At 43.9% G+C, this 25,033-nt stretch overlaps 1 protein-coding gene across 3 annotated transcripts in view; it reads right to left on the minus strand.

Annotated features, from left to right (window-relative positions):
- Positions 1-65: 65 nt before the first annotated feature.
- The window catches only part of LOC106588909 (nuclear pore complex protein Nup153), a 31,906-nt gene continuing 6,938 nt past the window's right edge, over positions 66-25,033 (minus strand). Inside the window, exons 2-21 of one of the 3 annotated variants that reach the window (XM_014178456.2) lie at positions 23,263-23,473; positions 21,050-21,337; positions 20,675-20,808; positions 19,701-19,829; positions 18,437-18,553; positions 17,901-17,945; positions 17,766-17,819; positions 13,030-13,158; positions 11,359-11,541; positions 11,010-11,123; positions 10,685-10,789; positions 10,486-10,570; positions 10,276-10,377; positions 9,465-10,037; positions 9,059-9,250; positions 8,018-8,857; positions 7,508-7,840; positions 7,007-7,255; positions 3,475-3,637; positions 66-1,577 (exon numbers count right to left, since the gene is read on the minus strand). In XM_014178456.2, the coding sequence (XP_014033931.2) occupies positions 1,484-1,577; positions 3,475-3,637; positions 7,007-7,255; positions 7,508-7,840; positions 8,018-8,857; positions 9,059-9,250; positions 9,465-10,037; positions 10,276-10,377; positions 10,486-10,570; positions 10,685-10,789; positions 11,010-11,123; positions 11,359-11,541; positions 13,030-13,158; positions 17,766-17,819; positions 17,901-17,945; positions 18,437-18,553; positions 19,701-19,829; positions 20,675-20,808; positions 21,050-21,337; positions 23,263-23,473 (4,140 nt within the window). In that variant the 3' untranslated portion in view covers positions 66-1,483. Of the gene's footprint in view, positions 1,578-3,474; positions 3,638-7,006; positions 7,256-7,507; positions 7,841-7,995; positions 8,858-9,058; positions 9,251-9,464; positions 10,038-10,275; positions 10,378-10,485; positions 10,571-10,684; positions 10,790-11,009; positions 11,124-11,358; positions 11,542-13,029; positions 13,159-17,765; positions 17,820-17,900; positions 17,946-18,436; positions 18,554-19,700; positions 19,830-20,674; positions 20,809-21,049; positions 21,338-23,262; positions 23,477-25,033 lie in introns of those variants that run through there. The other 2 variants (XM_014178455.2, XM_014178457.2) reach the window with 2 other exon arrangements.

A 25,033-nucleotide genomic window follows, 5' to 3' on the forward strand; every position in this document is an offset into this window, starting at 1 on the left:
CGGTTACTGGCCCAACGCTCTAACCACTGCCGCCTATTATTTTGTGGGAAAGAAATCACAACATGTTAATTACATATTATAGTTTTATTGACAGCAATTACCCATGGATCTTATTTTATTACTAATCCAGTAACAATCATGGCTTTAAAATTAAATCGACTTCCTTATTATCCAAAGTCACCCTAGTCCATTTAAACAAGCAATATAAAAATATATACTAATACTTTGTACAATACTGGTTTTGGTCCAAACAAAAGTGGATCAGAAATGCCAATATACCTTTAGTCTTCAAAGGATCCCAATATGCATTTAATTTTTTTTAATGGATTTCAGGCAACTTTGAATATAGGGATTTACATAATAAATTCTAATGACAAAATGCTGAATGCAGAGTTGGTTTAACACACAAATTCAACTTCACAGATAAAAAAAAAAGCAAGTTACTATTTACAGGTTATAATGTTCAAAGGCCAATTAAGAGAGCGGCAGGAGGTGGTGAAGGGAGAGAACATGAATAAGAATAAAAGGGAAGAGAAAGAGGGCACAAGAGAAAATGAGAATAAAGGAGATGGAGCGACAAAGGGGTTAAAAAAGTAGTAAGAACAGTGAACAGATGTGGAACTACAGATTTACAAAGTCCTAAGGATGATATTTCAGGAGTCGGTCTCCAGCCCCAATCTCTACAGTGCTGGGGTAACGGTCCTCTCTTCCCCACCCTCCTCACTGCCTCCATTTAAACACATTCATAAGCTTCTCACCTACAACTGTGAGCCTCAACCAGCCACTACCACACATGACACTTTCGTTCAGTTTACACACACACACACACACACACACACACACTGAAACCAAACAACTCAAATCTCTATACAGAAAACAAGCACGCGTCATTCAGTACACAGAAACATGTTCAAACAGCATACACGCCATAGACACTGTCTACGTCTCCAATAGTACCCTATTCCCGACCCAATGATGTGCACTGCTTCAAACTCACAGGTTAAACTAAAGTTCACTACATAGGGAGTAGGTTTCCATTTGGAATTCGCACCACAGCTCTTATTAATCTCTGCATTAACTTTCGCAGTTCATAACCTGATCACCCATACTAATCAACTTAACAGTACGATTTTTTCACTGTCAACTTTCAGTTTTTGCATTTTAATTACAAAAAGTCACGACAATGTTCTAGACATTTGGAGGTGTTGTTAAGCAGAAGTTTCTCGTTTGATTGTGTTGTTGTCGTCATCACACTGTAGGTTCATTAGCAGTTTATTTTTTAAGCCTGACACCTGCCCTGTAGGAGGGTCCCGCTTTCTAGTAGCTCTGGGGTCTAGCACCCCCCCACCCACCCGAGTATCACCCATTCATCTCCAGATGGGGGCTTCACCAGAGCTTCTTTACATGCTAAGTAGTTCAGTGTTTGTACAGAGGAAGTAGTCCCGTCTATGCTCGAAGGGTCAAGTCTAGTCTGATGGATGTTTTACTTCTTACGCCGGACAGCTGTTTTGATCTTGCGTCTAGCGATTGAGTTCTGTCCTGCAGGGGCTGCAGTGAAAGTGGTGCTCTTTGTTGACCTGTAGTAGGGGATAAGACGTAATCAACACACAATTCAAACTTAGCGTGCGCACATCCAATAACTTGCAGATGTTCGGTACAAAAAGGCATCGATTTGTATCTAATTATTATCAACATCATCACAATTACAGTGGGGAGAACAAGTATTTGATACACTGCTGATTTTGCAGGTTTTCCTACTTACAAAGCATGTAGAGGTCTGTAATTTTTATCATAGGTACACTTCAACTGTGAGAGACGGATTCTAAAACAAAAACCCAGAAAATCACATTGTATGATTTTTAAGTAATTAGTTTGCATTTTATCGCATGACATAAGTATTTGACACCTACCAACCAGTAAGAATTCCGGCTCTCACAGACCTGTTAGTTTTTCTTTAAGAAGCCCTCCTGTTCTCCACTCATTACCTGTATTAACTGCACCTGTTTGAACTCGTTACCTGTATAAAAGACACCTGTCCACACACTCAATCAAACAGACTCCAACCTCTCCACAATGGCCAAGACCAGAGAGCTGTGTAAGGACATCAGGGATAAAATGGTAGACCTGCACAAGGCTGGGATGGGCTACAGGACAATAGGCAAGCAGCTTGGTGAGAAGGCAACAACTGTTGGCGCAATTATTAGAAAATGGAAGAAGTTCAAGATGACGGTCAATCACCCTCGGTCTGGGGCTCCATGCAAGATCTCACCTCGTAGGGCATCAATGATCATGAGGAAGGTGAGGGATCAGCCCAGAACTACACGGCAGGACCTGGTCAATGACCCGAAGAGAGCTGGGACCACAGTCTCAAAGAAAACCATTAGTAACACACTACGCCGTCATGGATTAAAATCCTGCAGCGCACGCAAGGTCCCCCTGCTCAAGCCAGCGCATGTCCAGGCCCGTCTGAAGTTTGCCAATGACCATCTGGATGATCCAGAGGAGGAATGGGAGAAGGTCATGTGGTCTGATGAGACAAAAATAGAGCTTTTTGGTCTAAACTCTACTCTCCGTGTTTGGAGGAAGAAGAAGGATGAGTACAACCCCAAGAAACCCATCCCAACCGTGAAGCATGGAGGTGCAAACATCATTCTTTGGGGATGCTTTTCTGCAAAGGGGACAGGACGACTGCACCGTATTGAGGGGAGGATGATGGGGCCATGTATCGCGAGATCTTGGCCAACAACCTCCTTCCCTCAGTAAGAGCATTGAAGATGGGTCGTGGCTGGGTCTTCCAGTGTGACAACGACCCGAAACACACAGCCAGGGCAACTAAGGAGTGGCTCCGTAAGAAGCATCTCAAGGTCCTGGAGTGGCCTAGCCAGTCTCCAGACCTGAACCCAATAGAAAATCTTTGGAGGGAGCTGAAAGTCTATTGCCCAGCGACAGCCCCGAAACCTGAAGGATCTGGAGAAGGTCTGTATGGAGGAGTGGGCCAAAATCCCTGCTGCAGTGTGTGCAAACCTGGTCAAGAACTACAGGAAACATATGATCTCTGTAATTGCAAACAAAGGTTTCTGTACCAAATATTAAGTTCTGCTTTTCTGATGTATCAAATACTTATGTCATGCAATAAAATGCAAATTAATTACTTAAAAATCATACAAATGTGATTTTCTGGATTTTTGTTTTAGAATCCGTCTCTCACAGTTGAAGTTGTACCTATGATAAAAATGACAGACCTCTACATGCTTTGTAAGTAGGAAAACCTGGAAAATCGGCAGGGTATCAAATACTTGTTCTCCCCACTGTATATATTACACGTGTGTTATATGCAATGACTTGGGACTAACACCTGAAGCACTAAACCAGGGAAGGCAAAAACTCTGAGAGCATATAAATACCACTGTATTTACATAGGATTGGCCCAAATTCACCCGTCCCTTTTTCAGGAGTTGGAGCTGTTGGACTCACCCAATAAAGTTAAAGCCACCTCCAGGTGCACTGGGTTGGGGTGCCATGGAGGGCGTGGCAGAAGGGGCGGTGGACCCTCCTGGTGCCCCTCCGAAAGCAAACACCCCTGTGCTGTTACTGGACGTGCCGAACGCACTGACTCCTCCAAACTGGAAACCACCACCTGGTAAAACCATGGACATCGGGTGAATCTTTAAGTTGAATCTTTAACGTTGCGTGATAGGATGATTCAAAAGCAATCTACCTACTCAGACTTAGTAAAATGTAGTTAAAAAAATATATCTTAAATGGCACTTGTTTTTGTATTGGCTTCAGAATATATTCATACCCCTTGAATTATTCCACATTGTGTTATAGCCTGAATTCAAAATATTTTCACTCATCGACACACAATACCTCAATGACAAAAGAGAAAACATGTTAACATTTTTGCTAATGTATTGAAAATGAAATACAGAAATCTTATTTACACATTCACACTCCTGAGTCAATACTTAAGAAGCAAATTTGGCAGCTTTTACAGCTGTGTAAATCTAAGCACTTTGCAACCCTGGATTGTGCAACGTCAAGTTGGTTGTTGATCATTGCTAGACAGCAATTTTCATGTCTTGCCATAGATTTTCAAGCTGATTTAAGTCAAAGCTAACTAGGCTACTAAAGAACATTCGCTGTTGTCTAGGTAAGCAACTTGTGTATATTTGGCCTTGTTTTAGGTTATTGTCCTGCTGAAATATGAATGTCTCCCAGTGTCTGTTGGAAAGCTGACTAGGTTTCCCTCTAAGATTTAGCTTTTGCTGAGCTCTATTCCATTTATTTTCATAATAAAAACACTCCTTGCCAATGACAAGCAAACCCATAACATGTAGCCGCCACCACACTTGAAAATATGATGAGTGGGTGTCAGTGATGTGTTTGCCCAAAACATAAAATTTGATTTGAAATACAAAGCATTATTTGTCACATGCGTCAAATGCAACAGGTGTAGACCTTACCACGAAATGCTTACTTACAAGACCTTAACCAACAGTGCAGTTAAAGAGTTAAGAAAATATTTACCAAATAAAGTAAAAAATAAATAACGAAGCTATACACAGGAGGTATCGGTAACGATCGTGGATTACAGGAAAAGGCCGGCTGAACAGGCCCCATTCACATCGACGGGGCTGTAGACTTACAGCCCCGTCGATGTGAATGGGGCCTGTTCAGCCGGCCTTTTCCTGTAATCCACGATCAGCTCCTTTGTCTTGCTCACATTGAGGGAGAGGTTGTTGTCCTGGCACCACACTGCCAGGTCTCTGACCACCTCCCTATAGGCCGTCTCATCGTTGTCAGTGATCAGGCTTAAGACTTGTGTCGTCAGCAAAGTTAGTGTTGGAGTAGTGTTTGGCCACACAGTCGTGGGTGAACAGGGAGTACAGGAGGGGACTAAGCACACACCCGAGGGGCACGAATGTTGATCATCAGTGTGGCAGATGTGTTGTTGCCTACCCTTACCACCTGGGGGTGGCCCGTCAGGAAGTGCAGGATCCAGAAGCAGAGGGAGGTGTTTTGTCCCAGGGTCCTTAGCTTAGTGACGAGCTTTGTGGGCACTATCGTGTTGAACGCTGAGCTGTTGTCAATGAACAGCATTCTCACATAGGTGTTCCTTTTATCCAGGTGGGAAAGGGCATTGTGGAGTGTGATTGAGATTGCGTCATCTGTGGATCTGTTGGGGCAAGTATGCGAATTGGAGTGGGTCTAGGGTATTTGAGATGATGCTGTTGATGTAAGCCATGCCAGCATTTCAAAGCACTTCATGGCTACCGAAGCAAGTGCTACGGGCAGTAATCATTTACGCAGGTTACCTTTGCTTCCTTGGGCACAGGGACTATGTTGGTCTGCTTGAAACATGTAGATATTACAGACTCGGTCAGGGAAAGGTTGAAAATGTCAGCGAAGACACTTGCCATTTGGTTCGTGCATGCTTTGAGTACATGTCCTGGTAATCCGTCTGTCCCCGTAGCCTTGTGAATGTTGACCTGTTTAAAGGTCTTGCGCACATCGGCTACCGAGAGCATAATCACAGTCATCCGGAACAGCTGGTGCTCTCAAGCATGCTTCAATGTTCCTTGCCTCGAAGCGAGCATAAAAAAGACATTTAGCTCGCCTGGGCAGCTCGCGGCTGGGTTTCCCTTTGTAGTCCGTAATAGTTTTCAAGCCCTGCCTCATCCGACAAGCATCAGAGCCGGTGTAGTAGGATTCAATCTTAATCCTGTATTGCCGCGTTGCCTGTTTGATGGTTAGTCGGAGGGCGTAGAGGGATTTCTTAGAAGCGTCTGGATTAGTGTCCCGCTCCTTGAAAACGGCAGCTCTAGCCTTTAGCTAGATGCAGATGTTGCCTGTAATCCATGACTTCTGTTTGGGATATGTGCATACAGTCACTGTGGCGACGACGTCGTTGATGCACTTATTGATGAAGCCTGACTGAGGTGGTATACTCCTCAATGCCATTGGATGAAACCTGGAACATATTCCAGTCTTTGCTATCAAAACAGTCCTGTAGAGTAGCATCCGCATTATCTGACCACTTTCGTACTGAGCAAGTCACTTCCTGCTTTAATTTTTGCTTGTAAGCAGGAAATCAGGAGGACAGAATTATGGTCAGATTTAACAAATGGAGGGTGAGGGATAGCTTTGTATGAGTCTCTGTGTGTGGAGTAAAGGTGGTCTAGAGTTTCCCCCCCCTCTGGTTCCACGTGACATGCTGGTAGAAACGAGGTGAAATGGATTTCAGTTTTGCCTGCATTAAAGTCCCCGGCCACTAGGAGCGCCGCCTCTGGATGACCATTTTATTGTTTGCTTATGGACTTATATAGCTGGTTGAGTGCGGTCTTAGTGCCAGTATCGGTTTGTGGTGGTAAATAGACAGCTACGAATAATAGAGGGAAAGTTAATTTCTTTGCCACATATTTAGCAGTTTTACTTTACTGCCTTATTGCAAACAGGACACGTTTTGGAATATTTCTTATTCTGTATAGGCTTCCTTCTTTTCGCTCTGTCATTTAGGTTAGTATTGTGGAGTAACTACAATGTTGTTGATCCATCCTCAGTTTTCTCCGATCACAGCCATTAAACTGTAACTGTTCTTCTTTGCGAAGCATTGGAAAACTTCCCTGGTCTTTGTAGTTGAATAGGTTTCAAATTCACTGCTTGACTGAGGGACCTTACATATATGTGTGGGGTTTGTATGTGTGAGGTACAGAGATGACCATGTTTATTATGTGACACGTTAAGCTCATGTTTACTCTATGCTTGCCATAAAGTGTTTGAATACTTATTGACTCGACATTTCAGCTTTTCATTTTTAATTCATTTAATTAACATTTTGAATAACATTATGGAGTATTGTGTGCAGGCCAGTGACACAAAATCAATTTAATCCATTTTAAATTCAGGCTGGAACAAAATGTGGAAAAAGTCAAAGGGTGTGAATACTTTCTAAAGGCTCTGTACATACACAAAACAAACCCAGAAAGTGACCGTAGCAACCCACCTGGTGTGGCGGATGAGCCAAAAGCGGGCGTGGAGTTGGCTTGCTGGTCGAACACAGGGACAGAGTTGGCCTTCCCCCCGAAGGCAGGGGGCTGGGAGGCCGTGGCAGGGAAGGGGGACGGGGCGGGAGAACCAAACGCAGGGGCATTGGGCTGGGAGGTACCCTGACCAAAGGTAGGAGCTTGTCCCGACCCAAAGCCAGAGGAGGAGGCAGGGCTGAATACAAACGGAGCAGGGGCTGCTGATGGAGCTGGAGAGAGACAAGTTGATAACATTTCAACCAACAACAAAAAACAGAAGAAAAAAAAAAGAGCGCTTAAGTGGAAAAACATCTTGGGTCAACTATTGATCAATGCAGTCAACAGCTACACGCATTAGATCAAGAGAAGTGAACAGAAAAAGCACAACATTATCAATTCACATTAGTAAAAGCCTTCCTGTGGCAACATTCGGGGTGTAAAAAAAAAATGTTCCTTGAAAATAAGTCCTAAAAAGAACCAACCTGTAGATGAGGCAGTGGAGAGCGGGGCCGCTCCAAAAGTGAAGGAGGGAGCAGCAGTGTTAGGTCCAGACCCAAACAGGAAGGGTTGAGCTGGGCCAGGGTTCAGGGAAGCTGCAGGGGCAGGCAGGCTGTCCTGGCTCTGCCCAAACAAGAAGGACTTGGCTGGGGTGGCCTCACTGGAGGCACTCTGCCCGAACAGGAAGGTACTGGGGGCCGGGATAGGGGCTGGGGTAGTGCTGCTGGTGGGCCCAAACAGCCTGGGGGCAGGGGTGGTGGAAGTAGAGGTGGTGGTGGTTGCCATGAACCCAAACGCTGGCTTTGAGGCTGCAGTATCTGCAAGAAAAACAACAAAAACGATGGAAGTAAAGAATGATTGGTTTAGGTGCAGACAGTGTACATTCAGGAAAAAAAGTATAATAATTTTATAGTAGAACATCCATTTAAAGAATTGACAAATACAAAATGAGTTAATAATAACATGAACTAACTATTGCAGCGTATCCCTCCCACCTGTAGCGCTTTGCCCAAAGCTGAATGAGGGCTTAGGGGCTTTTGCTGCTGGGGTCTCACTGTCTGCCAGCTTCCCAAAGGTGAAGGTAGGTGCTTTGGGCTGGTCTGCAGATGGATCTACCATAAAGAAGGAAAAGCCTCCAGGGGGAGCCGATGCCTCCGCCTCTTTACTAGCAGCACTGAACAGGAACCCAGACCCCATAGAGGCCTCCTTCTCAGACTTCCCAATGGTGAAAGGGTCCTGGTCTTTCTCTAGCGATTCCTCAAATATGCTGCCCCCTAGTGGTGTGGCCAGGGAAGGAGGCTCAGCCAGCTTCCCAAAAATAGGAGCTGCTGCTGTTGTGGTAGTAGTTTCTGTAGAAGCTCCACTGTCGTTCTCTGTAGAGACAGGAAGGCTTAAAGTAGAGGTGGTGGTTGTTGGTTTTGATAGTCCAAAGAACCCTCCGTCTGAGGGTTTGCTCTCCGTGCTAGCAGCTGCTGCAGTGCCGAACGAGATCCCACCGCTAATGCCAAATCTGAATCCGGCACCCATACTCTGGGCTTCAGCCTTCTTCCCCTCGTCCGCTGCAGGGGTGGAAGCAGTGGATGCTCCAAACGTGAAGCCCTCTGTGGAGCTGCCGAATTTGAAGCCTGCAGAGCTGCTGGTGTCTGTTGAGGTGGTGTCTGATGAGGCAGCTGCACCGAATTTGAAGCCCCCCGAAGAGGAGTCAGAGAGGGTGCCGCCGAATTTGAAGCCCCCAGAACCAGAGGCAGAGTCCGATGACGCCCCCATGCCAAACTTGAATCCACCTGAGCCGGTGTCAGACAAGGACTGGATACCAAATGACGAGGAACCGAATGCTGAAAGAGACGGAGGATCACATTAATTAACTACTTCAGTATTCTGTATATATATAAAAAAAAAAACATATCACAAATTTCCTTAGCCTAGTTCAGGCTTCACATCTCTCCTCACTAATATCAAAGATCTTGCTACAATGACAAAGCCCTCTAACAAAGCCTCTATAACACACAAAGATGGCAGTTGACAGCTGTACGTACATTTAGGCTCTACTTTAGCCCCAGGCTTGAGGGTCTGACAGGCCACACACGCCTGGTCTGCTCCCTTGTTCTGAACACAGCACACGTCACACTCCCACGCTCCATCTGGCTTCTTGAACTGGGCCCCAAAGCCTAGTAGAGGAGTGGTGCTGACAGGGGCAGGAGTTAGAGATGGAGTCGCTGCCGTCACTCCTGTTAGGTAGATGAAGATATGAGCGATAAGCAAAAATGTAAACATTCATTTGCACCAGATTTCTTTAAAATACTTTCTTGAAGATCTTCTGATGCAAAATGAACAGTGGGCCAAGATAGCAGTATTGAGACAAATTCTCTCAATGGCAACTTCATGAGAAAAAAAACACTAAGCAAAAAAACAAGACAGCAGGTTGTTCTCTCTTCTCATTACCTGGCTTAGTGCTCATACAGGAAACACACTTGATGTCCTGCGCCTTGTTCTGCACCATGCACATGTCACACTCCCACGCTCCCTCCGGCTTCTTAAACTTGTCCCCGAAACCCAAGAGGGGGGCAGCAGCGGGCAGAGTCTTAGCCTCCGAGAAGGCATGCAGGGTCAGTGTGGCTTTAACTCCAGTCCCAGGCTTGGCTGTCTCACAGGCCACACATTTGACCGCTTGAGGCTTGTTCTGAACCAGACAAGTGTCACAGTCCCAGCTTCCCGCAGACTTTGTGAACAGGGCTCCAAAACCAGCTGCAGTAGTAGTGGTGGAACCCTCCAGCCCGGACAGCGTTGTGAAGTGTTCACTGTCGGTCTTCGCTAAAGTAGAATTTGGATGTGGGGTCATACAGGCCACATACTTTGTGGCAGTGGGTTTATTCTTCACCATGCAGACGTCACAGTCCAAGGAGGCTGTGGGCGCTTTGAACAAGTCCCCAAGGGAGGGGGTGGTGGTGGACAGGGCTGGGGTCTCTTGGGGGGCTTTGGGGTCAGGGGAGGTCTGAGTAAAAGGAACGGCAAACCCTATGGGAAAGAGATGGGGTTAAAAACCACCCTAAAACCAGAAATGAATATAAAGACACTATTTGAAAATACACTCATTTAAACCCACCATTAAAAAAAGAGCCACAACACTGTCATGACAGATTACATAAGTAACGACAAATGATGGCAAATGACTTGTAAGTCGTATAAGAGAGAGATCAGGTTAAGCATTAATAGAAACGTCAAGGTTCTGTATTCATGTTTCCGTCATTCTCACCAGGTCCTTTGAGGAGCTCCAGCACACTGCCCTGTTTCAAAATCTTGGCTGGTTTAAACGGCCCTTCAAACTCCTCCATGCTCTCACTGGCAACATGCTTCACTACAGAGACACCAATGGAAACAGAAGACAACCATTAGCTATGAAATTGGTTTCCCTTTACATCAAGGCTTGGATCTTGTTCCATTCCCGAAAGTGATCCACGCTTACCTGCTGCCACGACTGGGGTGACCATCTTCCCGTTGGATAGTGACAGACCCGTTTTCACTACAGGTGCACTGAAGGTAAATCCAGACTAAGAGACAGAAGATGGTCAACATCTCATCATTGTTGAATGTCAGAACAGAAACAATATTCTATGGGGGTCACAGTGTCATCATAGCAGGTATACTCAAGCTGCGGGACTTACAGACGGGGATAAGGACGGTGGGCTAGCAGCAGTTGTCATGACAATAGGGGAGGAGAAAGTGAAAGGTGTGGAGGGAGGGGTAGAGGGGGCTGTAGTCGGTGGCACCTGAAAGACAGACAGACTTCATGGTCATTAGGATGGACACTAAACACATTTGGATACTTTGAAATAAAGCCAACTGAAGATATTAAAAGTCAATGGCCGTGTACCAAATGGCACCAAAAATAGTGCACTTCTTTTAAGCAGGGCCCTATTGGGCCAAAAGTAATGCACTTTTAAGGGAATAAGGTGCCCTATGGACACAGTCAAATGGAGCTGGACGGACCTCATTAATGACGGGCTCCACCAGGACAGGTGTGGTCGTGACAACAGGCTTGGGGTTGGGGAAGCTGGGCAGACTGATTGAGGTGTTGGCCGGCAGGGCCGGTAGCTCAGCAATCTGAAGAGAGGAGTCAGAGTGTAGAAAACCGTTAGCAGTACTACACATTAACCAGAATATCTCTACTACACATAGCGGCATATGGCAATAAATGCCTTGCCCAATTAGACAATGGTTTCAACCCAACCACCCACCCAGAAACATTTCAGAACCAACCAATAATTTATTGCCTGGATCACAAACTTCTCGCCAGACAGAATAGAAGGGGTCATATAGATAAGAGATGTGTACCCACCTCGTCTTCAGGTCGTTTGGACGAGGGTCTTGTGCTGGTCCTCTCCCTCTTCATCTTCCCTCCTCCTGACCCTGTGCTGCTGGTTGCAGGAGTGCTGGACAGAGGGTAGGTGGGCAGGCTGCTGCTTGTGCTTTGACAAGGACCTGCCACTGCTTCAGGAATCAGAGGGGATTGTCTTGTGGGCTGGAGAGGAGGGAGTAAAGGGTAGGGTTAAACATGAAGCATAAATACGTCTGGTTCTATGGACTGGCTGTAATTTGGAAAGCAACTATATTGAATAAAACAACTTCAGCTTGTTAAGGCTTCTACACATCTATCCAACTACAGCCAACCCAACAGTCTATGGATGCATTTTAAAGAATCAGCCCGGTGTGTAGTCTCAGTTGGTAGGGCTGGGCTATACGGCCTACAAATCATATCTAGATTTTTTTTCAACCTTATGTGCGATGCACAATATAAAGTATAACCCCCCCCATCTCTAAATAAGCTTTGTTTCACAATCAAAGGTCAATACACCGCAATTCAAAACAGCCAGGAATAATCAAATTAATTCAGGGTTTGTAAAATCATACCTAGGCTAAATATAAGCCTTCCACAAGCATAACTTAATTATTTATTTTATCAAAATAGTTTAACCTGCTTTTTTTGCAATAATCACTGATCTGGCTTTCATGTATGTCTATGAAAATGCAATTTTTGAACAACGCACATCCACTAATGACGACACACTTCTGGTAGCAGGCATTATAGAACATTAACACAGGTCACAATCTCAAGCCCATGTATTTAAAGTCTAGCCAACTTGGATCTAACTTGCTTGCTAAAAACCAAAAAACAGGACAGTTGAACTATTATGAACACACCCTCCTGTCCGTCACCAACTGTTTGAACAGCCTGTTCACTTTGTTTAGATGTTGAAATCCAGCGGCCTACCTGGATAAGGAGATTTCTAAGAATGACAAAGAGTTGGCAATTCCTTACATAAATGCGTCTTTTCATGCTCATTGCACATTTATAAAACACAAACTAGACAGCTAGCGAATAAGCCTGTGGCTAAGATGCTGCTAGAGGTACGTGGCACCGCAATGCCACGCGTGACAAACTGCGCATTAATTTCCCACAATCATGTTCATTGACGCTCTCGTTTTAGAAGGGTCTGCTCTGTTCTACATTTTGGGAGTTGAGGCATTTACAAACATCTCATCCATTACAGTAAAATAACATCTAAGCGTTTCTGTCTCCATATGACCTACTCTTTTGAACCAAACCTCAAAGAGCGAGTTTAAAACTGCTTGTTGTCAGAGGAAGAAGTTCTTGGTCATTGTGATGAAGGGCAGAGGCTTGGTGTCTGTGTGCGAGTGGGAAGGTGCACAGTGCACACAGAACAAAGGAGACGAGACCAAAAACACATAAAACCAAACGAAAAATGAATGCGATACAGGCATTTGGAACATGACACCAAAACATACATTCAAATTAATTAACTTGATAAATCGCCCAGCCCTAGTTGCTGGTCATCATAATTGGTCCCAATTCAACATGTAGAAACAGCCATAGACAGTCTGATTTGGGGGTAACCTTCAACACATGGATAGTTAAGTTGGCTGTAGTTGTATGGATGCCTAGAAGCCATTAGGTGACTAATCTGGAGGTGGTGGTGGGGGTCCTCACCGTGCCTCCGGGGGTCTGGGTCAGGCCCACGGGGGTCAGAGAGGGCCTGAAGGACATTGAGCGGCTCCCAGACACCAACGCTGCAGCCGGGATAACCAATTTCTGGACTGGGGGGAGGGGAGAGTCCAGCTGGAGGGGAACACACAGAAAAGTAATAAATATTCAAAACAATGTGTCCCAGGCACACACGAATACAAACATTTTAACCTGTTTAGGATAGGAGGCAGTATTTTCACGGCCGGATAAAAAAAACGTACCCGATTTAATCTGGTTATTACTCCTGCCCAGAAACTAGAATATGCATATAATTGTTTGATTTGGATAGAAAACACCCTAAAGTTTCTAAAACTGTTTGAATGGTGTCTGTGAGTATAACAGAACTCATATGGCAGGCCAAAACCTGAGAAGATTGCATACAGGAAGTGCCCTCTCTGACCATTTCTTGGCCTTCTATAACCTCTTTATGGAAAATAGAGGATCTCTGCTGTAACGTGACATTTTCTAAGGTTCCCAGAAGGCGCCAGAACGGGGAATGATGACTCTGCAGTCCCTGGCTGAAAAACAGTAGCGCATTTGGATAGTGGCACGTGAAGAGTCCATTTTACATTTTCAGTCTTTGAACGAAAACGACGTCTCCCGGTCGGAATATTATCGCTATTTTACGAGAAAAATTGATTTTAAACAGCGTTTGACATGCTTCAAAGTACGGTAATGGAATATTTTGAATTTTTTTGTCACGAAACGCGCCGGCGCGCCACCCTTCGGATAGTGTCTTGAACGCATGAACAAAACGCCGCTATTTGGATATAACTATGGATTATTTGGAACCAAAACAACATTGGGTGTAAACTAGAAGTCCTGGGAGTGCATTCTGATGAAGAACAGCAAAGGTAATCAAATTTTTCTTTTAGTAAATCTGAGTTTGGTGAGTGCCAAACTTGGTGGGTGTCAAAATAGCGAGCCATGATGGCCGGGCTATCTACTCAGAATATTGCAAAATGTGCTTTCACAGAAAAGCTATTTTAAAATCGGACACTGCGATTGCATAAAGGAGTTCTGTATCTATAATTCTTAAAATAATTATGTTTTTTGTGAACGTTTATCATGAGTAATTTAGTAAATTCACCGGAAGTGTTCGGTGGGTACGCTAGTTCTGAACGTCACATGCTAATGTAAAAAGCTGGTTTTTGATATAAATATGAACTTGATTGAACAAAACATGCATGTATTGTATAACATAATGTCCTAGGAGTGTCATCTGATGACAATCAAAGGTTAGTGCTGCTTTTAGCTGTGGTTTTGGTTTTTGTGACATTATATGCTAGCTTGAAAAATGGGTGTGTGATTATTTCTGGCTGGGTACTCTCCTGACAATCTAATGTTTTGCTTTTGTTGTAAAGCCTTTTTGAAATTGGACAATGTGGTTAGATAAAGGAGAGTCTTGTCTTTAAAATGGTGTAAAATAGTCATATGTTTGAAAAATTGACGTTTTGGGATTTCTGAGGCGTTTGTAATTCGCGCCACGCCCTATCATTGGATATTGGAGCGGTGTTCCGCTAGCGGAACATCTAGATGTAAGAGGTTAAAAGTCCATCACTGGCAGCGGGCAGCATTTGGTAAGCTAACACACCCACACCCCTCCCTGCTCCGTTTTCACCTATTCTAGCAATGTGGGTCAACACACAAGTTAACCTGTTTCTACATATGCATTGCTTGCCGTTTGGGGTTTTAGGCTGGGTTTCTGTATAGCACTTTGGTGATGTAACAAGGGCTTTATAAACACATTTGATTGACTGAACCTAGCAATCTCAGGTCATACATTACACATATTCTTACCTCCCTTCAGTAACAGTTTGGTATAAAGAATACGAAGACAAGCCTTGATGTTTCTTTTAAGTGACGTTTATTGTACTTCACTTTTTGAATCAGCTCTGTTTCTTTCTGTTCCTCTCTCTCTCTCCGTCTCTGTAGCTTCCGGGTCTGACTGAATAAGGACCTGAGCTATGGCAAATAGGGCTGGCTTTGTAGTGCCTGTCCATGTGAATGGGCGTATTGGAAGACAACCCCACCGCTACTGACAGGGTATGTAAATGTTTATATTTAAGCATAAGGGCCGAGGGGGGTGTGGTATATGGCGAATATACCACGGCTAAGGGCTGTTCTTAAGCATGACGCAACACGGAGTGCCTGGATACAGCCCTTAGCCACGGTAAATTAGCCATATACCACAAACCCCCAAGGTTTTGAAGATGAACACTAGCTGGGCGATATGGACCAAAATCCATGTCACAATAAAAGTATTCAATTATCAGAATAACAAATAGAATTCTAAGTTCATAACATTAACCTGTCTGGGCTAGGGGGCAGTATTTTCACGGCCGGATGAAAAACGTACCCAATTTAAAACAGGTTACTACTCTGGCCCAGAAACTACAATATGCATATTATTAGCAGATTTGGATAGAAAACACTCTGAAGTTTCTAAAACTGCTTGAATGGTGTCTGTGAGTATAACAGAACTCATATGGCAGGCAAAAACCTGAAAAAAATCCAAGCAGGAAGTGGAAAGTCAGAATTGTAGTTCTTTTGATTCTCTATCGAAGCTACAGTGTCTGTGGGGTGACGTTGCACTTCCTAAGGCTTCCATTGGCTGTCTAAAGCCTTCAGAAAGTGGATTGAGCATTCTCCTGTCACTGGGCAGATAATAGGAGCTCAGTTTCTGAGTGGACTGCCTGGCAACAAAGGGATTGGATATGCGCGGTCACGCTAGCACGCTGTACCTTCTTTTTCTACTTGAATGAATATGCCATTGTCCAGTTTGAATATTAAATCGCAATTTTACGTTAAAAATACCATAAAGACTGATTTTAAACAGCATTTGACATGCTTCTAAGTACGGTAATGGAACATTTTGACTTTGTCTCTCATTCCGCGCTCGCGCGTTATGCCTTCGGATAAGTGATCTGTACGCACGAACAAAACGGCAGTATTTGTACATAAATATGGATTATTTCAAACAAAAACAACATTTCATGTGGAAGTAGCAGTCCTGGGAGTGCATTCTGACGAAGATCAGCAAAGGTAAGAGAATATTTGTAATACTAATTCTGAGTTTAGGTTGCCCCGAACTTGGCGGGTGTCTGAATAGCTCGCCGTGATGGCTGAGCTATGTACTCAGAATATTGAAAAATGTGCTTTCTCCGTAAAAGCTATTTTAAAATCTGACACAGCAGTTGCATCCAGGAGTAGTCCATCTATAATTCTTTAAATAATTGTTATATATATTGTCAACGTTTATGATGAGTATTTTTGTAAATTGATGTGCACATTCACCAGACGTTTTGGTGGGAATACATTTTCTGAACATCACGCGCCAATGTAAAATGCTGTTTTCGGATATAAATATGAACTTTATCGAACAAAACATACATGTATCGTGTAACAATGTCCTAGGAGTGTCATCTGATGAAGATCGTCAAAGGTTAGTGCTTCATTTAGCTGTGTTTTGGGTTTTAATGACACGTCCTTGCTTGGAAAATGGCTGTGTGATTATTTTTGTCTATGTACTCTCCTAACATAATCTAATGTTTTGCTTTCGCTGTAAAGCCTTTTTGAAATTGGACAATGTGGTTACATCAAGGAGAAGTGTATCTTTAAAATGGTGTAAAATAATTCAACTTTCTCAAACATACAACGATGACATTTTGTTGTTTTTGAATTTGCCGCCCTGATATTTCACTGCCTGTGTCCCGCAGGTGGGACGCTAGCGTCCCACGTAGCCCATAGAAGTTAATGTGCACTAGTTATATATACTACCCATAAAACTACTTTAGCCCTAGTCGCACGGGACTAGTATTACTACAGAACGTTGGTTATATAATTATCACTTCAGAATGTTCATTACTACAGACGATTCGGAAGGGATTAGCTTTTTTCCAAACTGACCCCTGTAATTCTTTCTTTTTTCTCACTAAATTGACAGTTATGACGAAAACCCAGACGTTTTTTATTCTAGGCGTGAAGATATTTCAACATGTCCAGGTCATAGGGCCCCACTGATAACTCGAGCTTGGTTCCCAAGTTTCTAAACCATACCATCTCTGGTATCGTGTCGCCATAATATTTGAATTGAGTAAGTGTGATCACAATCATGTGAATATTTTAGCGATCTGCTGTACGTTCTTAATGCCTTCAGATGTGAGTTAAACAGCGCACTTGCACCCGAGATGCGTTTTAAGGCTATGGATGAGAAATTGATCTTATTTCCAAACATTTAGGTCAGTTGTATGCTGCTTTGCGATCTATTAATAGCAAGGGTTACATTAAATAGGCGCAATAAACTCAGACATTTCTCTCAAAACACAGGGATGTCGATTCGCACGGGACTAGTACTTTCAGAGGACCTTCGAGTTCACAAAAAAATATATTATTCTGGCTGGAATTATTACTCTCCTGTAATGTAAAAATAACTGACATGAAAGATTCGGACAGGACTGAAATTACAGTTGTGGTCTTCTGTGCGCAAGCACATAATTACATTACCCAACCTCCTCCAGTAAAACTAAATCACGTCCGAATAGGGCTTTTGACTGTTGTAGCTATCAATTGTCCCATTCAGAATCATCCATATTGGCAAAATTACTTCACTTCAAAATTCACATTTCTCTAGTAGGTTATTTACCGTAATGATACAAGCAAAATGTCCACGATAAAGGGTCGGAGTCTCAAACACGTACCCGTTTTTTGGGGGCCTGGAAATGTGAAAGGTCTAGAGTGCTGCCATCAGGGGACTGCAGGACATAAGAGAAAGAAATGTGAGCTATGTGACAACAATTGAGAATAATAAAAAGAGAGAAATTCACAACACTTACTTTTGACAAGGGAGAGGACACCGTAGAGGGGATTCTTTTGGCATCCTGTTAAGACAAACACACAAATGATGCATTTGTTACCATAAATAACTTCCTACAGAGACAGAAATATTTACCATAGCTTGGTAGCCAAATGGACACCACAGGAGGTTGGTGGCACCTTAATTGAGGAGGACGGACTCATGGTAATGGCTGGAGCAGAATGAGTGGAAAGAAATAAAATACAAACATATGGTTTCCATGTGTTTGATGCCATTCGCTCCGTTCCAGCCATTATTATGAGCTGTTCTCACCTCAGCAGCCTCCACTGCTTGACACGTAAACATTATTTCCTTGTGAGGATTCACCACTACAAATGGCTTCGACAGAAATGTAGGCCTAAGAGCTGACACTAATACTATATACACAGAGGATCTATACAACACTTTTCTATCAGATGGTTCTGTAGCCATTCTGCCAAGCTGAAATGGCCCCTGATAATGCGAATCTGAGGGTTCCATATTTAATTCAATGTAAACAACTTTATTGGTACACACAGCGAGGGGGCTGGACATCCGCTCCAGGGACTGTAAGATGCGTCGGGCGGTAGCGCTGGTCACCCCACAGGGCGGAGTCCCAGCAGGCTTAGCCTTGATCTGCCGCCGCAATGGAGCCTAGAGGGGAAATACACATCCATCAATCACATTCTATTTACATAGAGAAGCACTATTCAAAAAAAACATTTGCCACAAAATGGTTAACGGCAAACATGGTTTGAATGAATGTCAGGTTAGTTAAACAGCAGTGGTGGAAAGGCAGAGCTTTGGTCAAGTCGTGCTGCAGGTTAATACCCTGTACCTCCTGTTAATGTTCAGCACAAGGCATCAAACAGCTCAGGGGTGGCGTTATCGCAGGAAAAAAGATCACGCATAAGAAAAATATTGCTGTGTTTTAGAAACACAGATCTAAAATGCTTCTTATTGTAATTTCTGCCGAGCATCAGACTAATTGTGTGCTTCAGTTGCACTTCTCCACTCGGATGAGAATTCACAAATGTGCATCCTGTCAGCAGACAGCGCTCAGACTGAAGTGTAGGTACTTTTCTCAGTGTAGCCAGCCTAGTTCTTTGGTAAAATACAAGATTAACTTCAAGAAAAACATTAGGAAATGTAGATGGATATATTATTTCTATGATAAACAGAAATATGATGGCCATGCATCATTTTTGCAAAAAAGCAATTTTACTTGTGTGGCTGCTAGCCAAATAGTGATGCACTTCTGTGAAGCTATGTTCTGCCGAATGTGTCGCAATAATGTATTTTCTGTGAAGGAAAACTATAGTTGCACGCCCCGATCACTCAATTCAGGAAACAAAATAACACTTCACTTTCAATATAAAACAGCAGATTTCTCAACTCTAACATGTTCCCTACAGCTCTATTTCCCCTGACGAACATAATATCTGTTATTAATCAGATCGTCACAGCTCTATTTCCCCTGACTAACATAATATCTGTTATTATTCAGCACAGGGCATCACATCTCTATTTCCCCTGACTAACATAATATCTGTTATTATTCAGCACAGGGCATCACATCTCTATTTCCCCTGACTAACATAATATCTGTTATTATTCAGCACAGGGCATCACATCTCTATTTCCCGTGACGAACATAATATCTCCTATCCGTTTGAAATTAAAATGTTGGTGCTGGCAGGCCAGAATATTGCTTTTGGGGGGAGGGGGGGGGGTATTGCTTGCCGAGGAGAAAATCTATAGGGAAAACACTTGTGAGTTGTAGTGGAGTGGGGAGCATTACCTGGTAAGGTGTGGCTGTGCGTGAGCGGGCTGTTCTAACAGCAGCTGCTCCCCCGTAGGTAGTCTTCCCTGGGTAGAAGGGGGAATCCCCCAACTGACTGGCGTTCAGCACTGAACTGCTCAACGTAGACTAGTGGACAAGAAAAACATGGAGGCCGCATGTCAAACAATCACAACGGCTCAAAAACAGTTTCCAAGCCACATGTATGTATGTATGTATGCAGGTTTTCTTGTAACGAATCGGTCATTATTGCAGCTGGTCAAAGTAAATCACCGTAACATCGATAGCTAAGCAAGTAATGTTAGAGTTTGCGGAATCTCGACTGACACTCACAGTGGAGGACTGACTTGACTGACTGACACTCACAGTGGAGGACTGACTTGACTCACAGTGGAGGACTGACTGACACTCACAGTGGAGGACTGACTTGACTGACTGACACTCACAGTGGAGGACTGACTTGACTGACTGACACTCACAGTGGAGGACTGACTTGACTGACTGACACTCACAGTGGAGGACTGACTTGACTGACTGACACTCACAGTGGAGGACTGACTTGACTGACTGACACTCACAGTGGAGGACTGACTTGACTGACTGACACTCACAGTGGAGGACTGACTTGACTGACTGACACTCACAGTGGAGGACTGACTTGACTGACTGACACTCACAGTGGAGGACTGACTTGACTGACTGACACTCACAGTGGAGGACTGACTTGACTGACTGACACTCACAGTGGAGGACTGACTTGACTGACTGACACTCACAGTGGAGGACTGACTTGACTGACTGACACTCACAGTGGAGGACTGACTTGACTGACTGACACTCACAGTGGAGGACTGACTTGACTGACTGACACTCACAGTGGAGGACTGACTTGACTGACTGACACTCACAGTGGAGGACTGACTTGACTGACTGACACTCACAGTGGAGGACTGACTTGACTGACTGACACTCACAGTGGAGGACGTCCCAAAGACAGACAGGTTGAACGCAGGCTTCTTGAGACTGGACTGCTGGGGCCCAGAGTGGGTCCGGTCCATCTCCAGAGAACAGAGCTGGGGTAGCGACGTGGTCTTAAAGTTTGGTACATCTGGGTACAGAGAAGAGACATAGTGTGATTACTCAAACTTGTGTCATGCAAATATGTAACAAAGGACTGATTTTCAGTAGTACTGGCTATGGATGCTAAAATGTTATTTTCAAAATTTGGGAAATGATTTCTTAAAGCCACTTTCAACCATTAAAATATATTCTGCTGACTCTAGAACTCAACAGGATTGTTCGTGGCGAAAACGTGATTCAGTACTCTTACCACACACAATCCACACTACCTTTTTCTGATGCGCGTGATGAGAAGCCGCTGGTGGTGGAGATGTTGTCATCCTCGTGCTGGGAGCTGTTGTCCTTGATCTCCTTGACTAGGGAGAAGCTGGTCGACGCCCCAGCGAAGGGGCCCCCAGCGAAGGGGGCGGAGGAGGTGGAGGGCTGGGAAAAAAGGGAGCTTGGTCTCCCCAGGGCCGGGGAGGAGTCCAGAGAGGGGAAATGGAGGTGGGAGCGGTTGAGGGGGGGCCTTGACAGAACATCCTGGAAGTTCAGGGATACCCTGCTTGTCGAAGGCTCTGGAGGGGTGGAGGAGAAATGACTAGGGTTAAGATGGGTTGATCCATATTTTGAGCTTCAAAATTGCAATGAAGGGGACCCTTCTCCAGGCTTTTGACATTAACGATGAGTCTGCTGCACAAAAACGGTGTTATGGCTTTACACCTCCTATATTGTGGCTAAAGAGCTGTCTAACAGAACACAGGTGTTCTTTAATGGAAGCCTCTCCAACATAATCCAGGTAGAATCAGGAAGTCATGGATTTTGTGTGTTAGATACACTACCGGTGAAAAGTTTTAGAACACCTACTCATTCAAGGGTTTTTCTTTATTTGTACTATTTTCTACATTGTAGAATAATAGTGAAGACATCAAATCTATGAAATAACACATGGAATCATGTAGTAACCAAAAAAGTGTGTTTTATATTTGAGATTCTTCAAATAGCCACCCTTTGAGTTGATGATGGCTTTGCGCACTCTTGGCAGTTCCCACATGCTGAGCACTTGTTGGCTGCTTTTCCCTCACTCTGCGGTCCGACTCATCCCAAACCATCTCAGTTTGGTTGAAGTCGTGGATTGTGGAGGCTAGGTCATTTGATGCAGCACTCCATCACTCTCCTTCTTGGTAAAATAGCACTTACACAGCCATTGTCCTGTTGAAAAACAGGACAATATATATCGCTGCAGAATGCTGTGGTAGCCATGCTGGATAAGTGTGCATTGAATTCTAAATAAATCATTGACAGTGTCACCAGCAAAGCACCCCCACACCACCTCCTCCATGCTTCACGGTGGGAAATGCACGTGGAGATCATCCGTTCACCCACACCGTGTCTCACAAAGACATGGCAGTTGGAACCAAAAATCTCAAATTTGGACTCCAGACCAAAAGGACAAATTTCTACCGGTCTAATGTCCATTGCTTGTGTTTCTTGGCACAAGCAAGTCTCTTCTTATTGGTGTCCTTTAGTAGTGGTTTCTTTGCACCAATTCAACCTTGAAGGCCTGATTCAAGCAGTCTCATCTCAACATCAACTGTTCAGAGGTGTCTGTTACTTGAACTCTGAAGCATTTATTTGTGCTGCAATTTCTGAGGCTGGTAACAAATGAACTTATCCTCTGTAGCAGAGGTACCTCTGGGTCTTCCATTCCTGTGGCTGTCCTCATGAGAGCCAGTTTCATCATAGCGCTTGATGGTTTATGCGACTGCACTTGAAGAAATTTCAAAGTTCTTGAAATTTTCCGTATTGACTGAACTTCATGTCTTAAAGTAATTATGGACTGTTGTCTCTCTTTGCTTATTTGAGCTGTTCTTGCCATAATATGGGCTTGGTATTATACCAAATAGGGCTATATTGGCTCAAACACATTAAGAAGGAATGAAATTCCACAAATTAACTATTAATAAGGTATACCTGTTAACTGAAATGCATTCCAGGTGAAGCTGGTTGAGAGAATGCCAAGAGAGCAAAGCTGTCATGAAGGCAAAGGGTGGCTATTTGAAGAATCTCAAATATAAACACACTTTTTTGGTTACTACATGATTCCATGTGTTATTTCATAGTTTTGATGTCTTCACTATTACTCTACAATGTAGAAAATAGTACAAATAAAGAAAAACCCTTGAATGAGTAGGTGTTCTAAAACTTTTGACCTGTAGTGAAGTATGGGCCTGAGGGCACAAACTTAGTGTTGTGAATTCTATAATGAATGTATTGTAATGTTGTTAAAATTGTATAACTGCCTTAAATTTTGCCGGACCCCAGGAAGAGCGGGCAGCAGCTAATGGGGATCCATAATAAATACGACTACTGGAATTAGGCTACACAATCACAAAACAAAGGATAAAATATATGAAAATATATTACGACCCCAATGTGCTAGATCTCTGCCATATGGCATAAATATATTTGATATACTGTATAATATGCCATATCAGCTCACCTGTATTAGTGGTAGCGGGCTCCGCAGAGTCCCATCCATCAGGAAGGGGGTCTAACTCCTCGCTGCCATTAGGAGGGGCCTGACTGTTCGGCTCCTCCCCCAACATGGCCCCTCCCCCTTCTGCAGTCTCCCCGTTTGTGAAGTATTTCTGCATCCAGGAAGGAACGATGCTCTTGACTGTGTCTGTCACTCGACTAATCAGGCCTGACTGCTGCTGGTGAACAGAAAGAAGAAACAAGGATGGAGATAATAGCAGAGGGAGAGAGAAATGGGAAGGAGGGAGATATTTAGGACAATAAGTTGATATTTAATGAGAAAATAAAAACAATATTGATGAGCATCTATTTGGTGAACATCTACTGTTATGTGTTGAGAGGAATGTGTTACTAGGTATTGATCGAGAGACAGAGCAGTGGGTGCACGTCAAAGTCATTCCTCTCAAGCGAAGCCCTACTTAAAAGCTCTTAGTAGCCATGTTTCCATTAACTTGTCCAGTGATTGTGTCAATATTTACTACGTTTGCATTGAAAATGTAACAATTATCTGCTACGGTGTGTTTCCATTTAAATGGTCTTCTATAGACATAAAAAGCTGTATATAATGTCACAGCAAAGAATAACAAATGTTTTGCTAAAACCTAGAGTGTCTAATAAAAATGAAGTAGTTGAAATGTTTCCATTAACCATTTAGGCAAATCGACATTAATAAATTGGCGACAGCCTGTATGCCCTCCCATCTATCTGTCTCATGTCTCAGGTAGCCTGCAAAAGCCAGCATGGATAGAATCAAATCAAATTTGATTTGTCACATGCGCCAAATACAACAGGTGATGAGCTTACAGTGAAATGCTTACTCACAAGCCCTTATCCAACAATGCAGTTTAAGAAATTGAGTTAAGAATATATTTACTGAAACAAAAAAACAGGCTATATACAGGGGTACTGGTACTGAGTCAATGTGTGGGGGTACATGTTAGTCAAAGTAATTTGTACATGTAGGTAGGAGTAAAGTGACTATGCATAGATAAAACAGTAAGTAGCAGGGTAAAAAAAAACACTGGGGGGGAGGGGGCAATGTAAATAGTCAGGGTGGCCATTGGATTAATTGTTCAGCAGTCTTATAGCTTGGGGTTAAGAGCTGTTAAGGAGCCTTTTGGACCTAGACTTGGCGCTCCAGCACTGCTTGACTTGCGGTAGTAGAGACAACACTATGACTTGGGTGACTGGAGTCTGACAATATTTTGGGCTTTCCTCTGACACTGCCTAGTATAGAGGTCCTGGATGCAGGAAGCTTGGCCCCAGTTATGTACTACGCCGTACGCACTGCCCTCTGTAGCGCCTTACGGTCAGATGCCGAGCAGTTGCCATACCAGGCGGTGATGCAACCGGTCAGGATGCTCTTGATGGTGCAGCTGTAGAACTTTGAGGATCTGGGGACCCAAGACAAATATTTTCAGTCTTCTGAGGGGGAAAGGTGTGGTCGTGCCCTCTTCACAACTGTCCTGGTGTGGCCATGCAGTCGTGGGTAAACAGGGAGTACAGGAGAGGACTAAGCACGCACCTCTGAGGGGCCCCCGTGTTAAGGATCAGCGTGGCAGATGTGTTGGCGCCTACCCTTATCACCTGGGGGCGGCCCGTCAGGAAGTCCAGGATCCAGTTGCAGAGAGAGGTGTTTAGTCCCAGGGTCCTTAGCTTAGTGATGAGCTTGGAAGAAACTATGGTTTTGAACGCTGAGCTATAGTCAATGAACAGCATTCTCTCACAGCTGTTCT

The sequence above is a fragment of the Salmo salar genome, chromosome ssa27 (genome assembly GCF_905237065.1).
Source record: "Salmo salar chromosome ssa27, Ssal_v3.1, whole genome shotgun sequence".
Lineage (NCBI taxonomy): Eukaryota > Metazoa > Chordata > Actinopteri > Salmoniformes > Salmonidae > Salmo > Salmo salar.